Below are 23,903 nucleotides of genomic sequence, written 5' to 3'. Positions count from 1 at the left end.
ACAAGTTCATTCGGAAAAAAGGATTCCATAAAGTAATTAAGCAAGTGTCTAAACCCAAACGCTGAAGGCAATGGGAAGAATGAAGAACAATTTATATATTTATACACATAAACAAATCTTCAATCTTCAAGAGAGCTGCAACAATGGCCTCTTACCAAGTCTCTTCATCTCTCTCTCCATGCTTCCTGTGAGCATCAGACTAAACATCTTGAGATCGCAGAGAAAAGACCAAACCGGATGCCCAAAGCTCGCCGGAACATTCCCTTCCACGAAGAAGTGGCTGTACCAAGCGAACCCGTAACCAAAGAGAGGCACGAGAGCAACGAACCACCAGCTGATCAAAACCGAACACAACAAAGCCACGAGGCTCGCGATTATACCTATGAAGTGCCATCGCCTCGTTGATGGATTCGAGTGCTGCATCACGTAGAAAGGCCAGAACTCCTCAAAGCTTCTGAAATTCATATTTTTTTTCCTCTCAATCAAAATCCCTAAATTTTTCGATTTTTTGATGATCTCTCGAGTTTTTTTCTTCTTCTGGGTTTCGTTTGTGAATGTGAAAGCGAGAGAGAGAGAGAGAGATGACGAAGAAACAACGAACAAAGATTTTTATAGTTGAAGCAAAATGAAAATAATTAAACAAATGATTAAAAACCATATTCTCTCGAGCCTTCAAAGCCCACATTATACCGGGCTTTTTAAGTATATTTTGGGCCCAATTTCAATTTAATCTCGACAAAAAGAGTTTATTAGAAGGAGAAACAAGTTTTTAAGGTGAAATTAACGGTGATATAACGGAAGAAATTAATTTGATTTTTAAAATCAATGGTTTACAAATTGTTTCCCTCCTACACAGTAACGACAATCCCATCACTCAGAAAAATCCCCAAAATCACTCTCTCTCTCTCTTTCTCTCGCGCTAGGGTTTCCGATACCAAATCCCTCAGAAATTTAGGGTTTTTTTCCCCTAATCGGAATGAAGCTGAATCAGAAATTAAAGAAGCCTTGTTCATCCACGAAGGTACCATATTTATCAATCACTTGCTCTCACCCAAATCTCGAGGCAAATGTATTTGATTTCTGTTTTTTTTTTAATTGGGGTTTTGTTTTGGTCTGCTTTCTTCCAGCTGATTCTGCAAGAGATCATCGGTTTGACTACAAAGAACGCCAATGGATTGGCCTCTGTTACTTGCAGCTCCAAATGTGTTTACTTGGCTGGATGCGTTGTGGTGGTCTACGATGTTGATTCCTGCACTCAATCTCACCTTGTTGTATCTCATCGTATGCCTAAGCCTTTGAGTTGTGTGGCTGTTTCCCAGAATGGGCGGTTCGTTGCTGCTGGAGAGGTAATAATGATTTTGTTTCCATTTGCGTATAGATCTAGTTTTAAAGATCAATGCATTTATGTAGATTATGTTGTCTTTTATGTATCGTGATTTGGTTTTCTGGTTTTTTGATTTGATCTTTCCTCAGTCTCCGAATCTCTCTGCAGTCATGATTTGGGATTGTGAGACTTTGGGACTTGTCTCGGAGTTGAAAGGCCATCTTTATGGAGCTCACTGTCTTTCCTTCTCACCAAATGGTTAGTTTTTATTTCTCCTTTTTGTTGCTTGAACCGTCTTTTTAAGGTTCTTATTCATTTCTGTTTTGTGCATTTTTCCTTGCTTTGGTCTTAAGGGGAATATTTGGTGAGTGTTGGAGCATATATATATCTTTGGGACTGGCGCAAAAGTATCTTAGTGGTGAAGATCAAAGCCAGTTCTAATTGCTCTGAGATAACGTCTGTGACATTCTCATCCAATGAGAAATTCATTGTTACTTCCGGGAACAAGCACTTGAAGTACTGGACAGTGGGTTCTTTTCAGAGGACACGTTCAAGTAAAGTTGGATCTTTGGTCTATCATGGAAAGCCAACTGATGATGTTTTCCAAAACGGAAACTCATTTGTATCAGTGATATCACCCAACAGAGTGAAATCTAGTGGCAGTGACGAACAAACTGAAGATATTATTTCACTATACGCTCTCACAGAAGCAGGTAAACGCTAAAACACTTATAACTGTTAATATGAGTTTTTTTATACTCGTTCGAATGAAAAGTAGTAAATTTATTGTGTTCTGTAGGTGTTCTAATGCTCATGAGTTATGGGATGTTAATCAAGGAGTCGGTGGACCTGAAGGTACAACAACTTCATTTCATTCTTTTTTGTTGTTAATCTAGATACCATGAGTGGATCACACAATGCTTAGCCCCATCATGTAGACATGCAAAACAATCATTTCCCATAGCCCAGACGCATTGACTGTATCTTCCTTGTGAGCCTAGGCAATAAGTTTGGTTAACTTGTATGCGTTGACTCTAGGTGGACAGACATGAATAAGTTTTCATGTTAGCTTGTGGAACATTCATATCCAAAGCTTTCGAGCTTTTCTTTTTTTCATAACAACTTATTTTATTGGCTTGCAATGAACTGTCAGGTTGAAAAATGTTTTGCTCTATCTGCATCCAGTCGATTGATAGCCTGCGCTTGCAGCAAGGGAATGGTCCAGCTATTTAAGCCTGAAACTTTAGATTATGCTGGAAAAATACAATTTTCAGATGCTAAAAGCAGCACCATTGATAATCAGTCTCATTCAGAAGAACTCGAAAATGTAGAGTCTCCGCATGTTATCTTCCCGGACGCAGTTGCTTGTCAGTTTTCTACCGCAGATAAGCTCAGTGAGTGTAGAAGAATCTTATAATAGCAGTACGTTGCTTTTCTAATTTCCTTCTGACAAAAGGTAGTATTTTGGCTTCACAGTTGTCATCTATGGGGATCGTAGTCTCTATGTTTGGGATGTGAATGATGTGAACAAGGTACTTGTAAACGTATTTCTGTAGATATTTAGTTGATTTTGAAGTTCTTACTGGCGCCAATGTTACTTCTGAAGTTTCCTGTTGAAGCTTAGAGCACCAACTGCATATGGTGAAACGTTTCTTCCTTATTCCAGCCTACTAGGTGCTCGATGATGGTATCACATTCTGCCGGAATTTGGGATATAAAAAACCTCTCTTGTGGAAATATGCACAGTCCAACAGCTGCATGTGTAGCTAGGGGATGCAGTGAAGGGGTTTCTTTCACTACATGTTCTGAAGATGGAACCATCAGGTTGTGGGATCTTGCTTTCCAAGTGGATCCGTTAGAAGCTAATGCAAGCAGCAATCCCTCAGAATCTTCAACACAAGGGATTATGCATTTAGGTAATTGTAACATACGCTCGGAATTTGAAACAAATTAGTGTTTGTAGTATATTTCTGTTCATATTTGTTTTCAATTAGTCATTTTCACTCATTATTTTTATTATAATGCAGCTAGCGCTGGAATTTTTGAACGTGATCTCCTTGAGACATGTGGTAGCAAATTTGGTTTCCGAGCACTGGCAGTAAGTGAAGATGGAAAGTACTTAGCAGCTGGTGACTGTGGAGGGAATCTTCATATATATGATCTACAAGAATCAGAATATACATGCTTTACGGTAATATTAGTCACCGTTGTTCAATATTAGTCTTCAGTGGTTGGTTTCAAGACATCATATTCCTAAGCCTCTTATTGATAACCATCTTGCAGGATGCTCATGAAGCAGAAATTCAGTCATTGAGCTTCAGCTTTCCTGGAATGGAAGACGCTGATTCTGAAAATGCCTCAAGCAGCGATTTCTTGCTTGCTTCTGGTGGAAAGGGCCGAGCAATCCACCTTTATGATGTCAAAAGGTGTTAAAGAACAACTTTGTTATGGTCTTTTGATTTCCCTAACAAGGGCCATACGAACTTATATGTTCTTGTTGTCAGGAACTTTGATCCCGTTGGGAGTGTTTGTAGTTCAGCTGCTGTAACTTCTGTTAAATTCGCATGTAATGGCCGGAAAATTATAACTTCTGGTGCAGATAGGTAATGTTTTATGTGCTGCAAGACCACGAAACTTGCATATTTACTCTTTTTTTTTTTACATCCGCATATTTACTTTAGAGAAATTTATGAGATAATCTTTGATATTGTTGCAGGTTGCAGCTGTTTGACGTTGTCAGAAAAGCAAGTAGTGTTCGTCTTTCACCTTCTCTTCCTCGAACTCTCTCTCAGGGAACCATCTCTGATGTGGCTGTAGATCCAACATCAAGACTTGTTGTCACAGTGGGACAGGTATTGGTACCTTTCGGTGAACATTAATATATTACCACCTTATCTCGAGCACATTGAGTCAATTACTCGTACACCAACATCTGTTTAAACATACAAGGAGTCTGATGTTATATCTCATGATTGCAGGATAAGAAGATAAACATATTTGACATGGAAAGTGGAAAGCTTGTCAGATCATTCAAGCAAGACCGAGACCATGGAGATCCCATAAAGGTGCATTGAACAAACATTTTGACTAGACTTCAACATTGTTTGATGTTCTAGTGCTGACAATAAGATCTCTTTCACAGGTCATTTTGGACCCAAGTTGCAACTACTTGGTATGCTCTTACTCTAACAGGACAATCTTCTTTGTGGATTTTGTCACTGGAGAGCTGGTTGCTCAGGCCACAGGACATAGTGAACCAGTGACTGGTGTTATTTTCCTACCTGATTGCAAACATATCATTTCAGTAAGTTTCTGAATTGTAGTTTTCTGTTACTTACAACTGTAATAACCTTGGCTTATGGATGAAGTCAAGATCAATGTCTCATTCCTATTGAATTGAATTTCCACAAAAGAGCCTATTATGCTCGAAAACCTGGATCTATCTTTCTTGGTATGCCTCAAATGAAAGCGAAAAACTGAGAGAAACTTTTCTTTTAACTTTTCTTTGATGTTTATTGTCAGGTTGCAAGTGACGGCTGTATATTTGTCTGGAAACTTCCTTTGCGAATGGCTACACGTATTATACGGGCAGTAAATGAAAATGGCAGGTTGACTGTGGTCCAACTCGAAAAGTTCAAGCAAATTGTAGTTGATTTGGAGGAAGACAATCCAAAAGATGCATCATCTTCTGCAAACTATAAGCCAGTAGAAGAAAACGCAGATCAGGTGCAGCTACGCTCTCCATGGACATCCTCATTTAAGTTCAGCGTTTCTCGACTTCCTAAGTGGGCTCAAGTTTATGTGGAAACATCTGATATTGCTACCACTTGTCAGAAGTCTATTTCAAACCAGGTACAAGCCCAAAAAGTTGCATGCTTTCTGGGAATCATTAGAAAATGCTTTTTCTAGACCCAAAATTTCAGCTAAAGGCTTTCAGTTCTTCTGATATTGTGTGTCTTTATTGCCTCCACATCAGAAACATGAAGATAAAAGTCTGACAAATACTGTTCACAGTGCTGAAGAAAGCTCTTCTGTTGAATGCCAAACTCCCAAGCAAGGTTCAAAAACCGAAAAATTATGCCTTGGAAGCCTATCCAAAAGCTCTAGCGACACTGAAACTTCAGTGGGTCAAGGAGATGCTCCTAGGTAAGAAGCTTTCTTCATTACTGCAGTTCTTCTCTTTATCACTCTGTCTGCTTTTATGAGAACCACACTGATTGTTTTAATTTTGCTTCTCAACAGCCATAGGAAAGAAAAAACCCGTTGGAACACTATCTACAACGTGTGTTTGGATCTTCTGAATTCTCCAAACATCCAAGCATCTTTCATTAAACAACAGAAACCTGAAAATTTCTTCACCAAACATTCTGCCGAGCAGGGGGACATGCTCAAGCAGTTTGATAACAATTTGTCAATGATAGAAGAGGTAAGAGCTCTCGTCCCTATTGCTTCGACATGTTTTAGGTTACCAAGAGAAATTTTAATGGCCAATTTTTTTTCCTTAACCATAGGTTGGTGCCGAAAAATCATTGCAGCAAAGAAGATATTCTTCCCAGTTTTTCCTAAGAAGAGACTACATTGGCGGAACCAAACAATTTATGCATACGCCCTCCCAAAAATCAGGGTACAAGACTTTGAGGTCGATCCAAGAACATCTCCCTCTTGATACGGTGAATGATCAATCTTCACATAGTTCAGAAGACCATCCTGAACAGGTTTCACCAAGTCATATTTTTGCTAAAATATCAACTCACTTATACATTACACAGCACAGATTTAAACAGACACAGTTATATATATTTATAGGCCAACATTATGTTCGTGTATAGTAGTTAAGTGGTTTCAATGTTACGTTTTATGTAATCAGTGGTTTTGTTATGTCACAGGAAAAGACCTCTTCAGAAGTATTCAATGATACACTTGCAGACGATTCACTTCAAGAAATGATAACTTCTTGCCGTCAAGCACTACACGGTTTAAACGCTGCTGCTGGAGTTTTTGTCCAGTCAATGTCGGAATTGTCTGAAGCTTCTCCTCGAGATCAAATCTCAGGTGAACTCAGAGCCCAGTTGTTTGATGAAGCAGCTTTGATGATCCCAGAAATGTTTCATAAAGTTAATGAAGTTGTTGCCAAGATAATGCTTGAGCAAGAAAATAGAAACAGCGATAGAATTGTCTCCAATTAGTTCGAATCAGTTAGTAAAAAGAAAGACTATATCAAAACTCCTCTGTACAGTTATCAGTTACTTAACCATACAAAAATTGAATAAATAATAGATTGTTGTCTGTTGCTCGTCCTAATTACATTGACTGGTTTGCTTTTCAAATCATTTCAGACTCCATATAATTGTACATACGTTAACCCATTGAATGTATAAACTACTTTTCTGATAAAGTAATTATTTTCTTAGTTATTTAACTTGTATGTTCTTGTAAGTTTCAAGATCGATACGAGTCAGTTATCTACAAAAAACGGATCCAGCAAAGTAATGTAAAGATATCCACCAAAGTAGTGTTTCAACAATGCCTTTTTCGTATCTCTCTTCCTTTGAGAACTACTACTACTACTATAGCTGCTGATTTTCATGGCGATTAATAATAGACTTTTTTTTTTCTTTTAGGTCAGGTACTCAGTTAATAATAGACTTGTTTTATGATAGTAATATATTTTACATATTCAGTACTAAACCTATATACGATAATATTCTTCTTTTTCCATATATGCGGTGATATATTGGATCAACTCTGAAAACCCATCTTAATTTTGAGAGAGGAACAAACATGAATAAAAAAAGATTCATGTGTCAAATGTTAAGTTAATCGTTTTCTTATATAATCTTGGAATCGAATATCATCTTTACAATATATACATATACTACATAACTATACACATCTAAAAAAACACTATAGTTCACACAAAAAGAAGAAAGAAATGTAATAAAGCAAAGCCTAGAAATTTGTCCTGTTTTGAGTGCTTTTATGTCTTGCTTTAGTAACATGCCTAAAAAAAAAACAGCTCCCTCCTTTATTGGGATTCCTCACTCTTTTAAAAAAAAAAAAAAATTAAATTCTAGTAACAAACAAATCTCAAAGTATATGTTTAGCTCCCTCCTTCTCTTATGTCTCTTTCTCATCTATTCTATCTTTCATTAGTTAATAATTCTGTTTTAAAAAAAAAAAATATACTCCTTTATGGTTGATTACTAGGTTTAAACTCAAAATATGTGTTAGTTGTAAAGGACACTAACGTATCACGTGTTTAATACTACCGCACAAACGATTAATACGAATGTAGTGTACATTAGAAACTACTACACGAGATACAGTACACGGACACTTATTAGTTAAGGAGAGTATCTGAGTAAGAAAGGAACTAAAGAGACTTTCATAAATGTGAATAGAATGACATACACAAGCATGTTGGGTCCAAAATAGAGGCTTTTATGTAAAATATTAAATCTTTTCCCATTCATTTTTTCATTTTAAAGTGAAAAATAATAAGTTGGGTTGTTTTTTTTTCTTCTTGATAAATTGGGAAAACCAAAAAGCCTTTGATTTCTGTGAGTTGTCGAATGTTGTGGGCCAAAAAGGTTCATATTTGATTGTCCTTTTCCAACTCATTATTTCTCTCGTAATGATTATATGTCTCTTTTTTTTCCTTTACCTTTGATCCAATGTTTTTCATAATTTCTATCACAATAAATAAAAGAACAACTGAATAAAAATGATAGACAAATAATGTTGAAGATTTATATATCTTTGTTAATATAATATCAGAGAGAAATTTGTAGTGGCCTTAAATTAATCTGGTTTCTGAGAGATAAATTAAGTAAGGTGAATCAAGAAAGTTCAAGTATCTTTGTATCTCTCAAGTGTTTGAGCCTTTGAGGGTTTGTTCTCACTTGGGGAATAATTGGGTTATCTGCAAGCATGCGCGGGTCTCCTCTTTTTGTTTTGTTTAGTGGACTTAATGACTAGTTTGAATACAGATAAAATGGTTTGAGTGAACTTACCTTAACTTCTTTTTCTTTTTAACATCAAAGTCTTTTTTCCATGTTTTTTTCTTCATTCCATTAATAATACCCATAAAAAAAAAAAAATCAATCATGATCTTTAATCCATGATTAAATGCCCACAGTCTAAAGATAATATATTATATAGCTTTGTAATAATTATTATGTTTTTTTTAAATGGCACTATCTTATTATATAAAGTTGGGTTTTGAAAGTTAGTCATTAATAAGATTTTGACATGTGTCAAGTAGTCTGAGATTTTGACATATGTAAATATTTAATAGGAAGAATTTGATTACAACAAAAATAAAATATTTTGTTTTTAAAAATATTAATAAAGTAAAAATATAATTATAAAAAATTTCAGAATTTAGAAACAAAACAAAGTTCGCCTCATATACTTTTAATTAAGGAAAATATATTTTTAATTATTTATTCTAATTTTTGTACTCACTTCTATATAATCAAAGATCGAATCATATTTAAATAATTTATTCAAAAACATTGCTTTTAACTTTGTTTAATTGGGAATATATTTTAATGGGAAGGTAATTTTTCTTATTTTCTTAAACTAAATTTTTTTACTACTTTCTCCTATTTCAGTTGGGAATAGGTAAGATTAATATGTTGACAAAAAAAAAAGATCAATATATGAGTCTTCTTTTTTTAATACTGTATTTTAAAATTTCTTGTAGTATTTTTAGATTGTTTTAATTTGTATTTTAATCTTTGAATGATTTGGGATACATATATTAACATGCTTATAATTTTCTATTATTTCTTTAATTATGCCAAATTAATTTTTTTTCAGTTTCTCAACCTTGATTGTTTGGTCATAAATCTTTTTTTTTTTTTGCAAACATAGTTGTTACCATTATTCATTCAATCCCAAAGGGAGATAACGAATAGAAGCTCATCAACCTAATGAATTGATAAAATAGGCTAATCAAACATAAGCGTACAACAAACATAGATAGATAGATTGGAAGAAAATAAATCGTTGTTGATAGATCCATAGGAGCTCAAAGACTCTGACACCCTGATTTGCGGAAATGTTTAAAAGAATTGATTTAGCCACATACGTCACCAACATGCACTTATTTTTTCAGTCAAGGGTCTTGAGAGAACTTCATGATGGGTGACCTTTCTGGAAGTGATTGTCGAAATTGTGCGAGTGAGGACAAAACACAAGAAAATATCATTTGTTGATTTGTAAGGTCGGTAATCAAGTTTCTAATGACTTCTAGACGTAACAAAGCGGCCATCGAATATGAGTTGGTCCACAAGCCGAGAATAGATGTAGGGCCCACTTGGGAAGGTGGGTTCATGGACTGAGATAGATATGGGCTCACTAAACAATGTGGCGGTTGAAGCGTTACAGAGACAGAGACTACATCATGTTGTGTCAAAGACATTTCCACGAATACATTGAGAAATTTAGCATTAGTTACTATCAAAAGATTTTGTGACGATTGAAAAAGGTTTTGACGTTTATTGGTCGTCGGAGCAAGCTATTTTGAGATAGCAAAAAGACGTGAACATTTTCTCTCCACACAGGAAGAGGGCAGAGCCGAGGTTCTCTCTATGGTGGAGAAGGTTGGACACAAGGTTATCTACCAACAAAGGAAGGTGGAAGAGGTTGGACGCAAGGTTATCTCTCCAAGGGAGAGAGACAGAGTCAAGGTTCTCTCAATGATGGAGAAAGTTGGACGCAAGGTTCTCTCCATAAGGGATGAGGGCAGAGCCGATGTTTTTTCCATGACAATCATACATTATTGTCATGATACATCATTGATTAGTATATAATGTTATCTTTAAACACATTAAGCCAACTATTTTACTTTCACTTTGGCATAGTTACTATGACGAATACATTCGGAAATTTAACATTAATTACTATCAAAAGATTTTTTTGTGAAGTTAGAAAATTGTTTTTACTTTCATTGGTTGTCGGAACAAGCCTTTTTGAGATAGCAAAAAGACGTGAACATATTTTTTCCACATAGGAGGAGGGCAGAGCCGAGGTTCTCCCTATAGTAGAGAAGGTTGGACACAAAGTTATCTCCGCAAGGGAGGATGGACGCAAGGTTATCTCTATAAGGGAGAAAGACGGAGCCAAAGTTCTCTCCATGGTGGAGGAGGTTGGACACAAGGTTCTCTCCATAAGAGATGAAGGCGGAGCTGATGTTTTCTCCATGGTGGTCATACATTATTGTGATGATACATCATTGATTAGTATATTATGTAATATATCTTTTATTCAAAATGTTTTTTGAGCCAACAAATTTAGTAATTAAAAAAGTATGTAGAAGTGAAAGTAATATATTTGGCTTAATGTATTTATATAGACAGTTTCTAGATAGTGATAAAGAATATTTTTGTAACATACAAGAATACATTTAGGTATAAAAATATACTTTTAATAGTAACATACATAAAATATTTATAAATGGATATAAATCAGTGTATTATAACAAAAATAAAATTTATATATAATATACAACAAAATTTTTAATAAATTTAATTTCATTTATAAAATTTTAAACCCGTACATCGTGTGGGTCCTCATCCAGTTATTACTAATCATAACTATCCAAATGTTTTACCAACCTTTGTTATGCGCTTGTATTATTTTCACATTTTGGCTTTGTTATGAATTTGTTCCTATCGTTAATTACAAGTATTCATTTTCTCTATCGTTAATAGTATCATTAAATTTATTAACATAGAGAATCAGTTTTCTTGCAAATATTACAAAATTTACTATACAGAATTATAAACGAGAAAGAAGTAAGTGAAAAGACGTGAGTTAGTAGTAATAATAGTAAAATTCAGTATTAATAAACACCCACATTGATGGCATTGATTGCGTGAGAGAGGTTTCATGGGGCTACGAGGCAGCAATGAACGTCAGTGCGTCACGCAACACACGACCTAAAAATAATTATTTAAACGTAACAGACAAAAAAAGAAGAAGATATATTTACGGTTTGACCTTAAAAAAAAAACAGAAGTCCATGCTTACGATTTAACTACGAAAGTATACCTTTAGTAATAATAATACATACAACAAATGAACCAACCAATGATGAAGAATAATAATACTTACGTGGGAACTAGTTGGAAGATTCTTATTACTTACCCCTCACACACACGTCCGGGAATACATATAATATACACACAAATAGCAAGACATCCTTATATATCTCAAAAACGTAAGATTGTAACCAAACTATTATTAAAATACAATGGTATATATATTAGTATATCGTACGATGATGGTATAGTATAGGAAAACAAAAATGAACCCATAAAACGATGGAAAACGACGGCGTTTGTATATATATTAGTATATCGTACGATGATGGTATAGTATAGGAAAACAAAAATGAACCCATAAAACGATGGAAAACGACGGCGTATAGATGAAGGACAAGATGTGCTTCCCATGCTAGAGACATTCGAAGACCGTACGTACTATCTCAGTTCAGGACAGAATATATCAAAATCAAAATATATAGTTCCACAGTCCAATTAAACATCAAATTTCAAAAATTTGTATTACATACTATATATGCAACCACGTCCAACAGTAGAGAATACATAGATTCTTAAAAGAAATCAATGGAGAGAACAGAGAAAGAAAAGAAACAAAAAGAAAAGCCAAGACAAATTTGATCAGATAAAGCAACAAAAAAAAATAGAAATAAAAAGGTAAAGAATGCATCGCTAAAAAGAAGCACACAAATAAATAATACAGTATTTGATAACGAAAACTACTCAAATTGAATAATTTTCTCATAATTTGTTTTTGTTCTTGGATATCAAATGCTTCTTCTAGCAAGTAATATAATAGCGAAAACATTGTTTTTTGAGATTTATTGATTTTGTTACTATAGTTTCTGGTCTTAATTTTCAACCTCTATATCTCTATCTCTCTCTCGTTTTAATATATTCCTACGAATATCGAGACGATTGATTTGCAAAATAATGTTTAGAGAAAAAAGAAAAAATAATAAAGGAAAAAGAGAAAAGAGAGAAAAAGGAAAAAGGAAGAAGAGAGAAAGCGAAAGAAGCGAGTGTCACAGAGACAAGAAATTAGGAGTGTGATTTTTGCTTTTTCTTTTCTTCTAGGCTCTCTCTCGTATCGTATCGTATTGTCCGAATCTTCTTTTTTCTCTTTTGGGGTTTTAAACTATCGAGAGAGAGAGAGAGGCTCTCTAAATTTGTAACTGTGGTGGTTTTTGATTAAAGCAGTAATTTTCATATATGATTGATGCGATAATTGACAAATGATCATTACCGTAGCACTGTATACAAAACCGGAGAGCCTCGCACCACTGTCATTTTTACACACGAATATGTATGGTATATATATATTATATATATATATATATATGTTTCATAATGTTTTTGGTATCGTTGGTTGAATCAACGTTAGAGTCATCATTATTGATTTAAATTAAAACTAAACCATGTGTTTCCTTTTTGAAATTTTGTCCTAAAGCAGTGTGAAAATTTTGATTTTCTTTTCGAGTTAAAATTTTGCTTTTTTGACAAAGCAAGCAAAAAAATATCCACTTTGCTACCGACCCAACAAGTGACGGGTTTATCATTAATATTATTACACATTACATGACTACATGAGACAAAACAAAAATTAGAAGAATATCAGGTCAATTACGACATTTCATTATCTCTCCATTTAGCTCTTATCCATCCACTTGTTTTGGAAGAAACATGTAATTAGCAAAGAAAAAGAAAAAAAAAAAAAGCAAAATGTTTGATAAGTGTAAAGGTTTAATATGTTTTTTTGTCTGAAATAAAAGTAACAACAAAAATTAAGATCTTGGCTTATATCATCAATAAAGCTGGACAAAATTTATAGATAACCGTACATTAAACACGCTAAAACCATATACTAACTACTAAAAACATTATACTATTATTATTCGAAAAAACTGATTTATTTTATTTTGGTTTTTGGTTCTTTCTCTGCTTTGATAATAATTCTTTAGTTTTGTTGTTTCTCTTCAATCTCCTTTCTCTTTCAATTACCGTTGGAACAAGACCAAGTTTCAGAGACAATACTTCCCCCAATCTCTCTCTCTCTCTCTCTCTCTCTATAAGCCAAGACCAGAGACAGTGATGACGATATAGCTATGAGCAAGAGGGAGAGAATCCATAACAACCATTATTTCCCGTCATGAATCCACCTACTGACCCACCAGTCTCCGTCGCCGCATCATCAGCAGCAGCTGCTTTAGCTCCGCCTCCACAACCTCCACAGCCTCACCGTCTCTCTACCTCTTGCGACCGTCACCCAGAAGAGCGTTTCACCGGTTTCTGCCCTTCTTGTCTCTGTGAGCGTCTCTCCGTCTTAGATCAGAGCAACAATGGCGCTGCCTCCTCCTCATCTTCTTCTCGGAAACCTCCCACCATCTCCGCTGCGGCTCTCAAGGCTTTTTTCAAGCCTTCCGGTAACAGCGGAGTAGGCGGTGTAAACAACAGCGGAAACGGCCGGGTTAAACCCGGATTCTTCCCTGAGCTCCGTCGTACTAAATCTTTCTCAGCGTCTAAAATCAACGAAGGGTTCTCAGGAGTGTTTGAGCCACAACGTAGGTCTTGTGACGTCCGTAGCTCTCTTTGGAACTTGTTTAGCCAAGACGAGCAACCAAACCTTCTAACCTCTGTCTCCGGCGGCAATGATGTTGAAGTCGAGCCGAGGAAATCTAGCGTTGCGGAGCCTGTTTTAGAGGTTAACGATGAAGGAGAAGCTGAAAGCGACGACGACGTCGAAGAGGAAGAGGAGGACTACGTCGAAGCTGGAGACTTTGAGATTCTTAATGATTCCGGCGAACTAATTAGAGAACAAAGCAACGAAATTGTTGAAGAGATCGAAGAGGTCGTTGTGGTAACGGAAGCTATAAGAGAAGAGGAGCTGAAGCCGATTAAGGATTACATAGATCTTGATTCTCAAACCAAGAAGCCATCGGTGCGACGGAGCTTTTGGTCGGCGGCCTCTGTTTTTAGCAAGAAGCTTCAGAAATGGAGACAGAATCAAAAGATGAAGAAGCGGCGCAACGGCGGCGACCATAGGCCGGGATCAGCTAGATTACCGGTGGAGAAACCGATTGGGAGACAGCTCCGTGATACTCAGTCGGAGATCGCTGATTATGGATTCGGCCGGAGATCGTGCGATACAGATCCTAGATTCTCCCTCGACGCCGGAAGATTCTCTCTTGACGCCGGAAGATTCTCCGTTGACATCGGTAGGATCTCGCTTGATGACCCTCGTTACTCGTTCGACGAGCCGAGAGCTTCTTGGGACGGGTCTTTGATCGGACGGACAGCGTTTCCTCCCGCCGCGAGAGCTCCTCCTCCGCCGTCGATGCTCTCGGTGGTGGAAGATGCGCCGCCGCCGGTGCACCGCCACGTAGCCCGAGCGGATATGCAGTTTCCGGTGGAAGAACCGCCGCTGCCGGTGGTTAATCAAGCTAACGGAGTGTCCGACCCGGTTGTAATCCCGGGCGGGTCAATCCAAACCCGAGACTACTACACTGACTCATCGTCACGGAGGCGGAAGAGTCTCGACAGGTCATCAAGCTCTATGAGGAAAACGGCTGCAGCGGTTGTGGCTGATATGGACGAGCCAAAGCTTTCAGTGTCGTCGGCTATATCAATAGATGCTTACTCAGGAGGATCAATGAGAGATAATAACTATGCCGTGGAGAACACGGATAACGGGTTTTTCCGGGAACCGGCGATGATGGGCGGCGAGAGGAAAGTAAATAGTAACGATAATAGTAACAAGAAGTCGAGGAGGTGGGGGAAATGGAGCATCTTAGGACTTATTTACAGGAAGAGTGTTAACAAGTATGAGGAAGAAGAAGAGGAAGAGGATAGGTATAGGAGATTAAACGGTGGAATGGTGGAGAGATCGTTGTCGGAGTCATGGCCGGAGCTGAGGAATGGAGGTGGAGGGCCGAGGATGGTGAGGAGTAATAGCAATGTGAGCTGGAGGAGTACCGGTGGGGGATCACAGAGGAAAGTCCATGGGTTGGATAGGAATAAGAGTTCAAGGTACTCACCTAAGAATGGGGAAAACGGAATGTTGAAGTTTTACTTGCCAACTATGAAAGGTAGCCGGAGAGTGAGCGGTGCAGGTGGCGGCGGTGGTGGTGGCGGAGGGTGGGCGAATAGTCACGGGCATTCAATAGCGAGGAGTGTAATGAGGCTGTACTGATTGGATCAACAAATTGTTCATTGGATGGTTTAGGGGTTTAGCTCTATGCAGTCTGAACCTTTGTTATTTTCTCGTTGGGTTGGGTTTAATTTTGGTGCAATTGGTTTACTTTTTTTTTTATGTTAAGAGGGGGGGGGGGAGGCATTTTCAAACGAATCACTTGTTGACATTGTCTATTTTAACCGGAATAAACCGCCTTTAACCAGCTATTATTGGTTCTACATACGTAAAATTGACAACAAACACACAGATTTTTTTTGTATGGCATCCATTTTAGAATTACTGAAGAAAAATAATAGCATTAATAATGAAAACCATAAAGTTTCGAGTTCAGAACTTGAAAGAGAATAATAGCAAGAGTTCGAAAATGCTAAGGAAAGTTTCGAATTCAAAACTACAAAGAGAATAATAGCAGTAGTTCAGAAATGAGTCCATTAGTGTATTAGACATTTTTAAAAAAGTAATTAGAAAAATTGTTAGTTTTTGTTAACTTTCAGGTTCAGAATTCAAATGCCAACTTTCTTCAAGAAATAAAAAATGCTAACCTTCTCCTATAAATTTTAAGTGCCAACTTTCTCCAAGGAAATCTCAAAAAGGATTATCATTTGGTAGACATTAAGAAGTATCCTTGGTAGACATCAACGAGTATCCTTGGTCTAAATGATAATAATCGATTGCTACAAATGTCGAGTTCGAAGTACATGTTTTTTTTTTTTTTTTTTTTTTTTTTCTCACTCTTAGTAAACCAAATATTTATGCTAAATACATAAACTAAATACATTTATGCATATCATTCTAATACAATACTTTTGGAGCAACTTATGTTCAATGAGTGGTGGATCTAGAACAATATTTTGTCTAGGGCTTATATAATTCATAATTAATAATATTTAATAAATATATATTTTTAATTTATATTTAATTAATGTACTTAAATAGAAAATTTCACTGTTTGAGATGGTAATTATGAGGCTCTTTGTTTGTTTGTTTTTTCTCATAAAATTCATTTATTGTCCAAAACAATTTACATGTCTCAGTTGTTTTTTTCTTATTTATGTTGGATTTTTATTAAAAAATATGGTTTCAGGTGATTGTTGAACGTGGATGGAACGTTAGGGTATAAGTTAGGAGACGATATCGTCGTTGTGTCTCGAAGACACCCGCTGCAGCAAAAGTTTAAAGTCAGACCAGGTTGGTTTGTCTATGTTTTTATTTCATAATCGTCACCTAAACTAACTCCATTTGTGTTCCCTCATCCTTACTGAGAGACTATAGTTCTTGTTCATCCACAACTGCCATTGGTGATTTTTTATCTAAACGATGGAGAGTTTGGTATCATCAATATCCACCGGCCATAGGTCACTCCCCCGTAAAACATGAACAAATAATGTTTTTTTTTTTGTTTTTTTGTTTTGAGATTATGATTTGATATGTTTAAGTATATTTTGTATTTTTAAATATATTTTAAAGCTTGAAATCGAAAATAAGCCAAACATTTTGAAAGAATTGTTTATATTGTTTTATGATTATGCTTAATTACATATATTAGATACACATTTACTTTATTAATTAGAAAATGAGTAGTTATAAACTTATAATTCATTATTTGTAATATATTTATGATTACTTATCAAATCATATCAGACAAATTCAAAATTTTAAGAATGATAAATTTACTACAAAAGAGATAATATTGTATAATGTTACTCATTTAATAATTTTATTACTAACATTTGTTAAATTAAAATATATGTCTACTTTACAATAAAAGAAATATGAATTTAATTTGTTAAAAGTTAAACTGTAATTAGAAAAATATAAATAGAACTAAGAGCATATATTTTTGAACTTAGGAAAAAGGAATAAGAAAATGGCTGACGTAATTTAAAAAAAAAAAAAAAAATCAATAGAACAACCGCAGGTAGAGAATCGAACTGGGCTAAATTTTGGGCACATTTACAAACTGGGCTAAAGATTCTAATCTGATAATGATTACCAGGTAAAATTTAAAGACTAATATAGAGCACGTGCCCCATATTCAAATGTCGTCTATGGTTGATTACTTTACAGTATTCTTCTTACAGAAGGAATCTATATAAATATTGAATTCAAAAACATAGAAATATAAAATATATTGAATTAGATCTATGAAAAAAAAAAAACTTTTAAAACATAGCTAATATACATAAAGCATCGATGCAATGCAAATATTGAATTTAAAATATTTAAAAAACAAAAAACATAATATTATTTCTAGATCTAAAAAAGAAGAAAAAAGCTGTTTGTTACTTTAACCGGAATAAACCGCCTTTAACAAGCTATTATTGGTTCTACTTAACCTAATTTTGTTAGTCTAGTTTGTTTAAAAGTTAAAACCCAATAAACAACAAAGTACATTTTAGTTTATTGATTTTGGGTTAAACACACAACATTGATAAATTAGTTTTTTTTTTTTTTTTTCTTTTTGTCACTGTTAATCTCAGGACTTCTGTTAAGGCACCGCCGGATAAAAGTGTCTTCCATAATATCCCGGCTCTTTCATCTTCTCAGCTTTGCCGGCGAATTAGTATACTAGCTAGTCAGAAGTTCGATTACTCTGAGTTAGCCAACGAGGGCAGCTGCTTAAACCCCCAAACATGCCGGAGAAATTAAAAAAGATCTAACTTTCACCGAAAACTCTGTTTCATGGTCGTGTTCCCGAAATCGCTGTCACCCAAACACGTCCTCAAGCTCTTGAAATCAGAGAAGAACCCGCGCGCAGCTTTTACTCTATTCGATTCGGCGACTCGTCATCCAGGCTATGCACACTCCGCCGTCGTCTACCACCATATACTCCGACGTCTCTCAGAGGCGCGGATGGTGAATCATGTAACTCGAATCGTCGAGCTCATTAGGTCACAAGGATGCAAGTGCGACGAAGATGTCGCTTTATCTGTTATCAAAACCTACGGGAAGAACTCCATGCCGGATCGAGCTCTTGATGTATTCGAACGAATGGTGGAGATTTTTGGGTGCGAGCCTGGGGTTAGATCTTATAATACTCTGCTCAATGCGTTCGTTGAGGCGAAACAATGGGATAAAGTCGAGTCCTTGTTCGCATACTTCGAAACAACGGGTTTGGCGCCAACTCTGCAGACGTATAACGTTTTGATTAAGATGTCATGCAAGATGAAGCAGTTCGAGAAAGCGAGAGGGTTTCTTGATTGGATGTGGAAAGAAGGGTTGAAGCCTGATGTGTTTAGTTACAGCACTGTGATCAACGATCTTGCGAAAGCTGGAAAAGTTGATGATGCACTGCAACTGTTCGATGAAATGTCTGAGAGAGGATTAGCACCTGACGTTACGTGTTATAATATATTAATTGATGGGTCTCTTAAGGAAAGAGATCACAGCATGGCTATGAAGCTGTGGGGCAAACTGTTGGTGGACTCTTCTGTTTATCCTAATGTTAAGACTCACAACATCATGATTAGTGGTTTGAGCAAATGTGGAAGAGTAGATGATTGCTTCAAGATATGGGACAGAATGAAAGAGAATGAGAGAGATAAAGACTTATATACGTATAGTAGTTTGATACATGGGCTGTGCGGTGGAGGGAATGTTGATAAGGCTGAAAGTGTGTTCAAGGAGTTGGTCGAAAGTAAGACATTTATTGATGTGGTTACATACAATACTATGCTTGGTGGGTTTTGCCGCTGTGGGAAGATTAAGGAGAGTTTGGAGTTATGGAGGATTATGGAGCAGAAGAATTCAGTTAACTTAGTGAGTTATAACATTTTGATAAAAGGGTTGTTGGAGTGTGGGAAGATCGATGAAGCAACAATGATTTGGAGGCTTATGCCTGCTAAGGGATACGAAGCTGACGAGACAACTTATGGTATTTTTATTCACGGGTTATGCGTGAATGGTTATGTAAATAAAGCCTTGGGGGTGATGCAAGATGTGAAGAGCAGAGGTGGGAATCTGGATGTTTATGCATATTCGTCAATTATAGACTGTTTGTGCAAAGAGAGAAGATTAGAAGAAGCAGCAAATTTGGTAAAAGAGATAAGTAAGCAAGGCGTGGAGCTGAATTCTCATGTCTGTAATGCATTAATAAGTGGTTTGATCCGAAACTCGAGACTTGGTGATGCTTCCCTTTTGCTGAGAGAGATGGGGAAGAACGGTTGTCGCCCGACTGTTGTATCATACAATATCCTTATTGATGCTTTATGTAAAGCAGGGAAATTTGGTGAAGCATCTACTCTTGTGAAAGAAATGCTTGAAAACGGGTGGAAACCAGATCTGATCACGTATAGTGTACTCTTGGACGGTCTTCGTCACGACAGGAAGATCGACTTGGCCCTAGAATTGTGGCACCATTTTCTTCAATCTGGTCTAGAACCTGACGTGAGGATTCATAACATACTAATTCATCGCCTGTGCTCTGTTGGGAAACTTGATGATGCAATGACTGTCATGGCAAATATGGAGCATTGGAATTGCATTGCAAATCTCGTTACTTACAACACTTTGATGGAAGGATTCTTCAAAGTTAGAGACAGCAACAGAGCCACAATGATTTGGGGTTACATGTACAAGATGGGTTTGCAGCCTGATATTATCTCCTACAATATTATACTGAAGGGGCTGTGTATGTGCCACAGAGTGTCGGACGCAATTGAATTCTTTGATGATGCTCGAAACCATGGCTTTTTCCCAACTGTTGTCACCTGGAACATACTTGTTCGAGCTGTCGTGAATTGCTAATGTGATGAATAACAAAGGAAAGCTTAATCTGTTGTATATTGCTGTATAATTCTCTGGACCACCTCAGCTAGTTTTCCGTGAGAAGGTATTATGCTCTGACCCTGGATTTCAGTTTCGGAGGTTAAATTCTGATGTATTCGTGCCTGGAAGTGACATGAGGTAAATCATAGTAAGTCGATAAGAATGAAGTTAGCTATATCACCTGATGAACTAGCATTATACATACATCAAAAACACATTGGTTTGAATGATTCGAGTTAAACATCATCGAGATCTGATATTTGTTGATGCAAAAGAAAAACTGTAGCTTGACGTATCAAACCAAAAGTTATAAGTTTCCCACTTTGGGTCTATGCCATCAAGCTATATATATCTCTTTCGATTGGAGTCCAGTTCTCTGTGTCTCTCGTTCATTCTTTCTTGTTTCCTTTTCCTTTATCTGCTTCTTCTGATAATAATGTCTGCTCGTAGACAAATTGAGTGAGCAGTGGGATAAGAATAGCTCCAAGAATTGCGACTTTTCTCCAATCCGGTGCAGAAACGAAGGAATCAGCAATTGCAAGAACCACAATCCCAATTAACCCGAGGTAAATATTCCTTCTTGACTTTGATCCTGCACTTTCTTTGGTAAGCTCTTGTATTTTCTCAGTTTCCTCTTTAGCTTGCTCCATATCCACTGGTTTTTTGTCACGTAAGCTTTTAAAGAACAATCCTTCATTCCTGTCTACTTGGATCTTCTCCTCAAAGTCAGCTAACTTATTATCGTTCTCCTCTATCTCTAATCTGTTCAATCCCGCAGATTCCTCAAAAGCTTGCATCTTGCTTTCGATATTCTCCAGTATCTGCTCAATAACCCGGAAAACACACAAGATTAGCTTATCTATCTTTCTGTTGCTGCAAGATCATCGAGCAAATCACAATTGGATCAATAAAGAAGACAATTCTTATGGATCAAGTTGCATCAGAGAATCAAGGTATGCCATTGAAACAAGACATTCTACTGTTCTAAAACTGCGTTGTGCAAGAAGGACAAAAAGTTTCAATCTTTTCCATATCATACGAGATTTCAAAATGTTATCGTTTATAACTTATACGAACCCTTGTGCTTGCTTCGTCAAGGTCTTTCATGGCGTCTTCTCCAACCTTGTCGAACTCCGCACTGGCTTCTTCAGCAAACTTGGTGAGATACTCTGATCGTTCGTCCAAGAAATCAGTTAAACGGACCTTGGAAGTCTGAATCATGGCGATCCTAGCTAAGAGTTCTTGTCTCCGAGTATCACCTTCGGGCTTTGGAGGGTCGGGATCAGAATCAGAATCTGAAGCTCCGTCTCCCGATTTAGAGAGACAGAGAAATTGGGGTCTGGAAAAGGAACGCCTCGAGGCATTGAAAAGAACATGGAAGTTTGGTGTTAAGGTTGTCTGAAATGCATGAAGTGTGTTCATCATCTTCTTCTATGTTACTGAAGAAGAAGAAGAGGTCCTCGGCTCGTTTCAGAGTAACCCACCTCTCGTTTTTTTTTTTTTTTTTTTTTAGTTTACGCATTATCCAAAACCAGTATTGAGTTTCAAAGTATTTGCACAAAACACTCTATTTTTGTGAGACTATTATAGATTGAATCTCTTACTTTTTAATTCGGGTCTGGTTAGTATAAAATATATAATGCAAATAACAAAACTAAAGACTTTAATTTTAAAATTTCTTTTTAAAACAAGTATAACAATAATTATTATTATTATATTAAAAAATGTTATAGCATCGGATATTAAATAGAAATAAACATGTATAATTCAAATGTTTTTTAATTTGTGTGAAATTTGTCAAAATGATACTTTTTGTGAAAAAGAGAGATTATATTTGAAGAGATTTTTTTAAAGAAAATAATATATAAATAATAAACTATCTTTATCTAAAATAGGAATGAAATCTGTGATTTTAACTCTGATTTTATTCAAAAATATTTATTTTCCTAATTTTTTTCAAATAATGAATATTCTATGATTATGAAAAAGTAAAAATATTCTATAAAAGTAAATCCACAAAGGAAAAATGAAAAATACTACTTGGAATTGAAGAGGAATTGTTCATTATATAAGACAAGTTGCTGTCTTATTTCTTGGGAGAAAAAAATGATGATGTCCCTAATTCTTCCTTTAGATATGGTAGAGGAAATACTTTCTAGGGTTCCAGCCACATCTTTAAAACGATTAAGATCTACTTGCACACAATGGAACCAAAGATTTACTAAGAAACACTTTAGTAAAGCACCAAAGGAGTCTATGGTTCTCATGTTGAAGGAGTATAGGGTTTTTTCAGTGAGCCTCAATCTCAAAATTGCTCCTCCATCTCTAGAGTTTAAGGGTGACCTTGGCCTAAAGGATTCTCATTCTACTTTAGAAGAAGACGATATACATTTAGTTGTTCATTACGAAGGTTTATTGCTATGCATCACTGAAGATAGTAGACCCGTGGTTTGGAACCCGTGTTTGGGCGAAACCAGATGGATCCAACCTAAAACCAGTTACGAGTGGAGCTCTACGTTTGCTCTAGGATACGAAAAAACGAAATCCGGCCATAGCTACAAAATGCTGATGTTTTGGAAACGTGACAATGACTTACCATACCAACTTAATGGGTCTGAAATATATGATTTTAACTCTGATTCATGGAGGGTGGTTGATAATATTGTCGCTCTCGACTGCTTTCTGCTATCATTTATTGGCGTCTCACTGAAGGGAAATAGATACTGGCTTGCTTATGATACAAACGGCAATCAATTTTCACTATGTTTTGACTTTACAGCAGAGAGATTTAAACCTATGTGCCTTCCTCTGGTTGTTGGTCAGATGGCTCTATCAGTTGTTGGAGATAAACAACTTTCAGTGGTAAGTCAGAGCGATAGTACATTAACGATGTGGGTTACCAATAAAACTGATACTGATATTAAAGGTGTGTTGGAGTGGAGCAAATCGTTTACAGTGGATATACCCACCCGCGGTGCATGGTTTCCATATTTCTTCAGTTTTTCAGTTGTCGAGGAGAAGAAAGTGGCCTTGTGTAGTGATGGAATTTTGGTGACCGGCAGAAACATGGTTTACATTATTAGAGAGGACGAAGAATCTTATACAGAAATCACTTATATCGAACCTACAAACATATTCTAGTGGTGGTTGATAGAATATAGGTATTCTGTTGTTTATATTGTTAATATTGTTTCATGTATTCCAAGTATATAGGACATCGTTGTAACCTCTATGGCTATTTAAAGTCTGTGAATACAATCATCCTCCTCAAGGGGATTTCACAATCTTTCAGTGGTATCCATTTATTTTCAATTATGTTCCAAGTTTGGTTCAAGTCCAACTAGAAGAATGAAACTTGTCAGTTAAAAAAATAAGCAAGTGATTTCAAAGACAATGTTGTTTTAATAATTTAATGAATACTTTTTGGTACTTTTACGATCCCTTTCTGCTTTTATGTTAGCTTGCTTTTAAAAGTGACAAACTATTTATAATTCACGATACTGAATCAGTAATGCAGGGAAATGATCTCACAATGGCACTGTCGGGGAGT

The 23,903-nt window shown here is 36.2% G+C and overlaps 5 protein-coding genes and 1 pseudogene across 6 annotated transcripts; 4 read left to right on the top strand and 2 right to left on the bottom strand.

The window, feature by feature from the left end:
- Positions 1 to 9: 9 nt before the first annotated feature.
- On the bottom strand, positions 10 to 465 carry LOC104749104 (uncharacterized). Its single transcript, XM_010470711.3, has one exon. The coding sequence runs from the start codon at positions 463 to 465 to the stop codon at positions 127 to 129; it is 339 nt and encodes a 112-aa protein (XP_010469013.1). The 3' UTR covers positions 10 to 126.
- A 311-nt stretch (positions 466 to 776) lies between these two features.
- LOC104749018 (uncharacterized) lies at positions 777 to 6,611 on the top strand. 2 transcript variants are annotated; one of them, XR_015574514.1, is made up of 19 exons: positions 777 to 1,021; positions 1,128 to 1,346; positions 1,474 to 1,582; positions 1,678 to 2,037; positions 2,124 to 2,179; positions 2,478 to 2,718; positions 2,801 to 2,856; positions 2,991 to 3,240; positions 3,352 to 3,515; positions 3,608 to 3,750; positions 3,829 to 3,927; positions 4,041 to 4,176; positions 4,303 to 4,389; positions 4,467 to 4,628; positions 4,847 to 5,176; positions 5,339 to 5,470; positions 5,567 to 5,750; positions 5,836 to 6,039; positions 6,211 to 6,611. XR_015574514.1 is itself a non-coding variant. In XM_087478378.1 (19 exons), exons 1-19 carry the CDS (start codon positions 977 to 979, stop codon positions 6,508 to 6,510), a joined length of 3,315 nt encoding a protein of 1,104 aa, XP_087334504.1. In that variant the 5' UTR covers positions 777 to 976; the 3' UTR covers positions 6,511 to 6,611. The 2 variants fall into 2 exon arrangements, 1 of the variants encoding a protein (XP_087334504.1); XM_087478378.1 differs by having other exon boundaries at positions 5,301 to 5,470.
- A 6,461-nt stretch (positions 6,612 to 13,072) lies between these two features.
- LOC104748956 (protein OCTOPUS) lies at positions 13,073 to 15,788 on the top strand. Its single transcript, XM_010470532.2, has one exon. It carries the CDS (start codon positions 13,544 to 13,546, stop codon positions 15,581 to 15,583), a length of 2,040 nt encoding a protein of 679 aa, XP_010468834.2. The 5' UTR covers positions 13,073 to 13,543; the 3' UTR covers positions 15,584 to 15,788.
- A 2,206-nt stretch (positions 15,789 to 17,994) lies between these two features.
- LOC104748758 (uncharacterized) lies at positions 17,995 to 20,372 on the top strand. The gene has a single exon (XM_019245239.2). The coding sequence runs from the start codon at positions 18,269 to 18,271 to the stop codon at positions 20,330 to 20,332; it is 2,064 nt and encodes a 687-aa protein (XP_019100784.2). The 5' UTR covers positions 17,995 to 18,268; the 3' UTR covers positions 20,333 to 20,372.
- A 149-nt stretch (positions 20,373 to 20,521) lies between these two features.
- LOC104748881 (uncharacterized) lies at positions 20,522 to 21,958 on the bottom strand. Its single transcript, XM_010470489.3, has 2 exons — positions 21,431 to 21,958; positions 20,522 to 21,174 (listed from the first exon to the last, which is right to left on the bottom strand). Exons 1-2 carry the CDS (start codon positions 21,776 to 21,778, stop codon positions 20,743 to 20,745), a joined length of 780 nt encoding a protein of 259 aa, XP_010468791.1. The 5' UTR covers positions 21,779 to 21,958; the 3' UTR covers positions 20,522 to 20,742.
- A 472-nt stretch (positions 21,959 to 22,430) lies between these two features.
- Positions 22,431 to 23,637, top strand: LOC104703913 (putative F-box/kelch-repeat protein At3g22730 pseudogene; annotated as a pseudogene).
- The last annotated feature ends 266 nt before the right edge of the window (positions 23,638 to 23,903 follow it).

This window comes from Camelina sativa, chromosome 1 (assembly GCF_030686135.1).
Source record: "Camelina sativa cultivar CO46 ecotype springtype chromosome 1, ASM3068613v1".
Taxonomy (NCBI): domain Eukaryota; kingdom Viridiplantae; phylum Streptophyta; class Magnoliopsida; order Brassicales; family Brassicaceae; genus Camelina; species Camelina sativa.
The sequence above is the reverse complement of the archived record's forward strand: the minus strand, read 5'-3'. Positions and strand labels throughout refer to the sequence as shown.

Excerpts from the sequence above, each read along its gene's own strand:
- LOC104749104 (XM_010470711.3), bottom strand. The coding sequence starts at position 465 with ATGAATTTCAGAAGCTTTGAGGAGTTCTGGCCTTTCTACGTGATGCAG.
- LOC104749018 (XM_087478378.1), top strand. The coding sequence starts at position 977 with ATGAAGCTGAATCAGAAATTAAAGAAGCCTTGTTCATCCACGAAG. Across the intron at positions 3,516-3,607 it reads CAGAATATACATGCTTTACG|GATGCTCATGAAGCAGAAAT; the intron begins GTAATATTAGTC and ends ACCATCTTGCAG. Across the intron at positions 3,928-4,040 it reads ATAACTTCTGGTGCAGATAG|GTTGCAGCTGTTTGACGTTG; the intron begins GTAATGTTTTAT and ends ATATTGTTGCAG.
- LOC104748956 (XM_010470532.2), top strand. The coding sequence starts at position 13,544 with ATGAATCCACCTACTGACCCACCAGTCTCCGTCGCCGCATCATCAGCA.
- LOC104748758 (XM_019245239.2), top strand. The coding sequence starts at position 18,269 with ATGGTCGTGTTCCCGAAATCGCTGTCACCCAAACACGTCCTCAAGCTC.
- LOC104748881 (XM_010470489.3), bottom strand. The coding sequence starts at position 21,778 with ATGATGAACACACTTCATGCATTTCAGACAACCTTAACACCAAACTTC. Across the intron at positions 21,175-21,430 it reads TTGACGAAGCAAGCACAAGG|ATACTGGAGAATATCGAAAG; the intron begins GTTCGTATAAGT and ends GTTATTGAGCAG.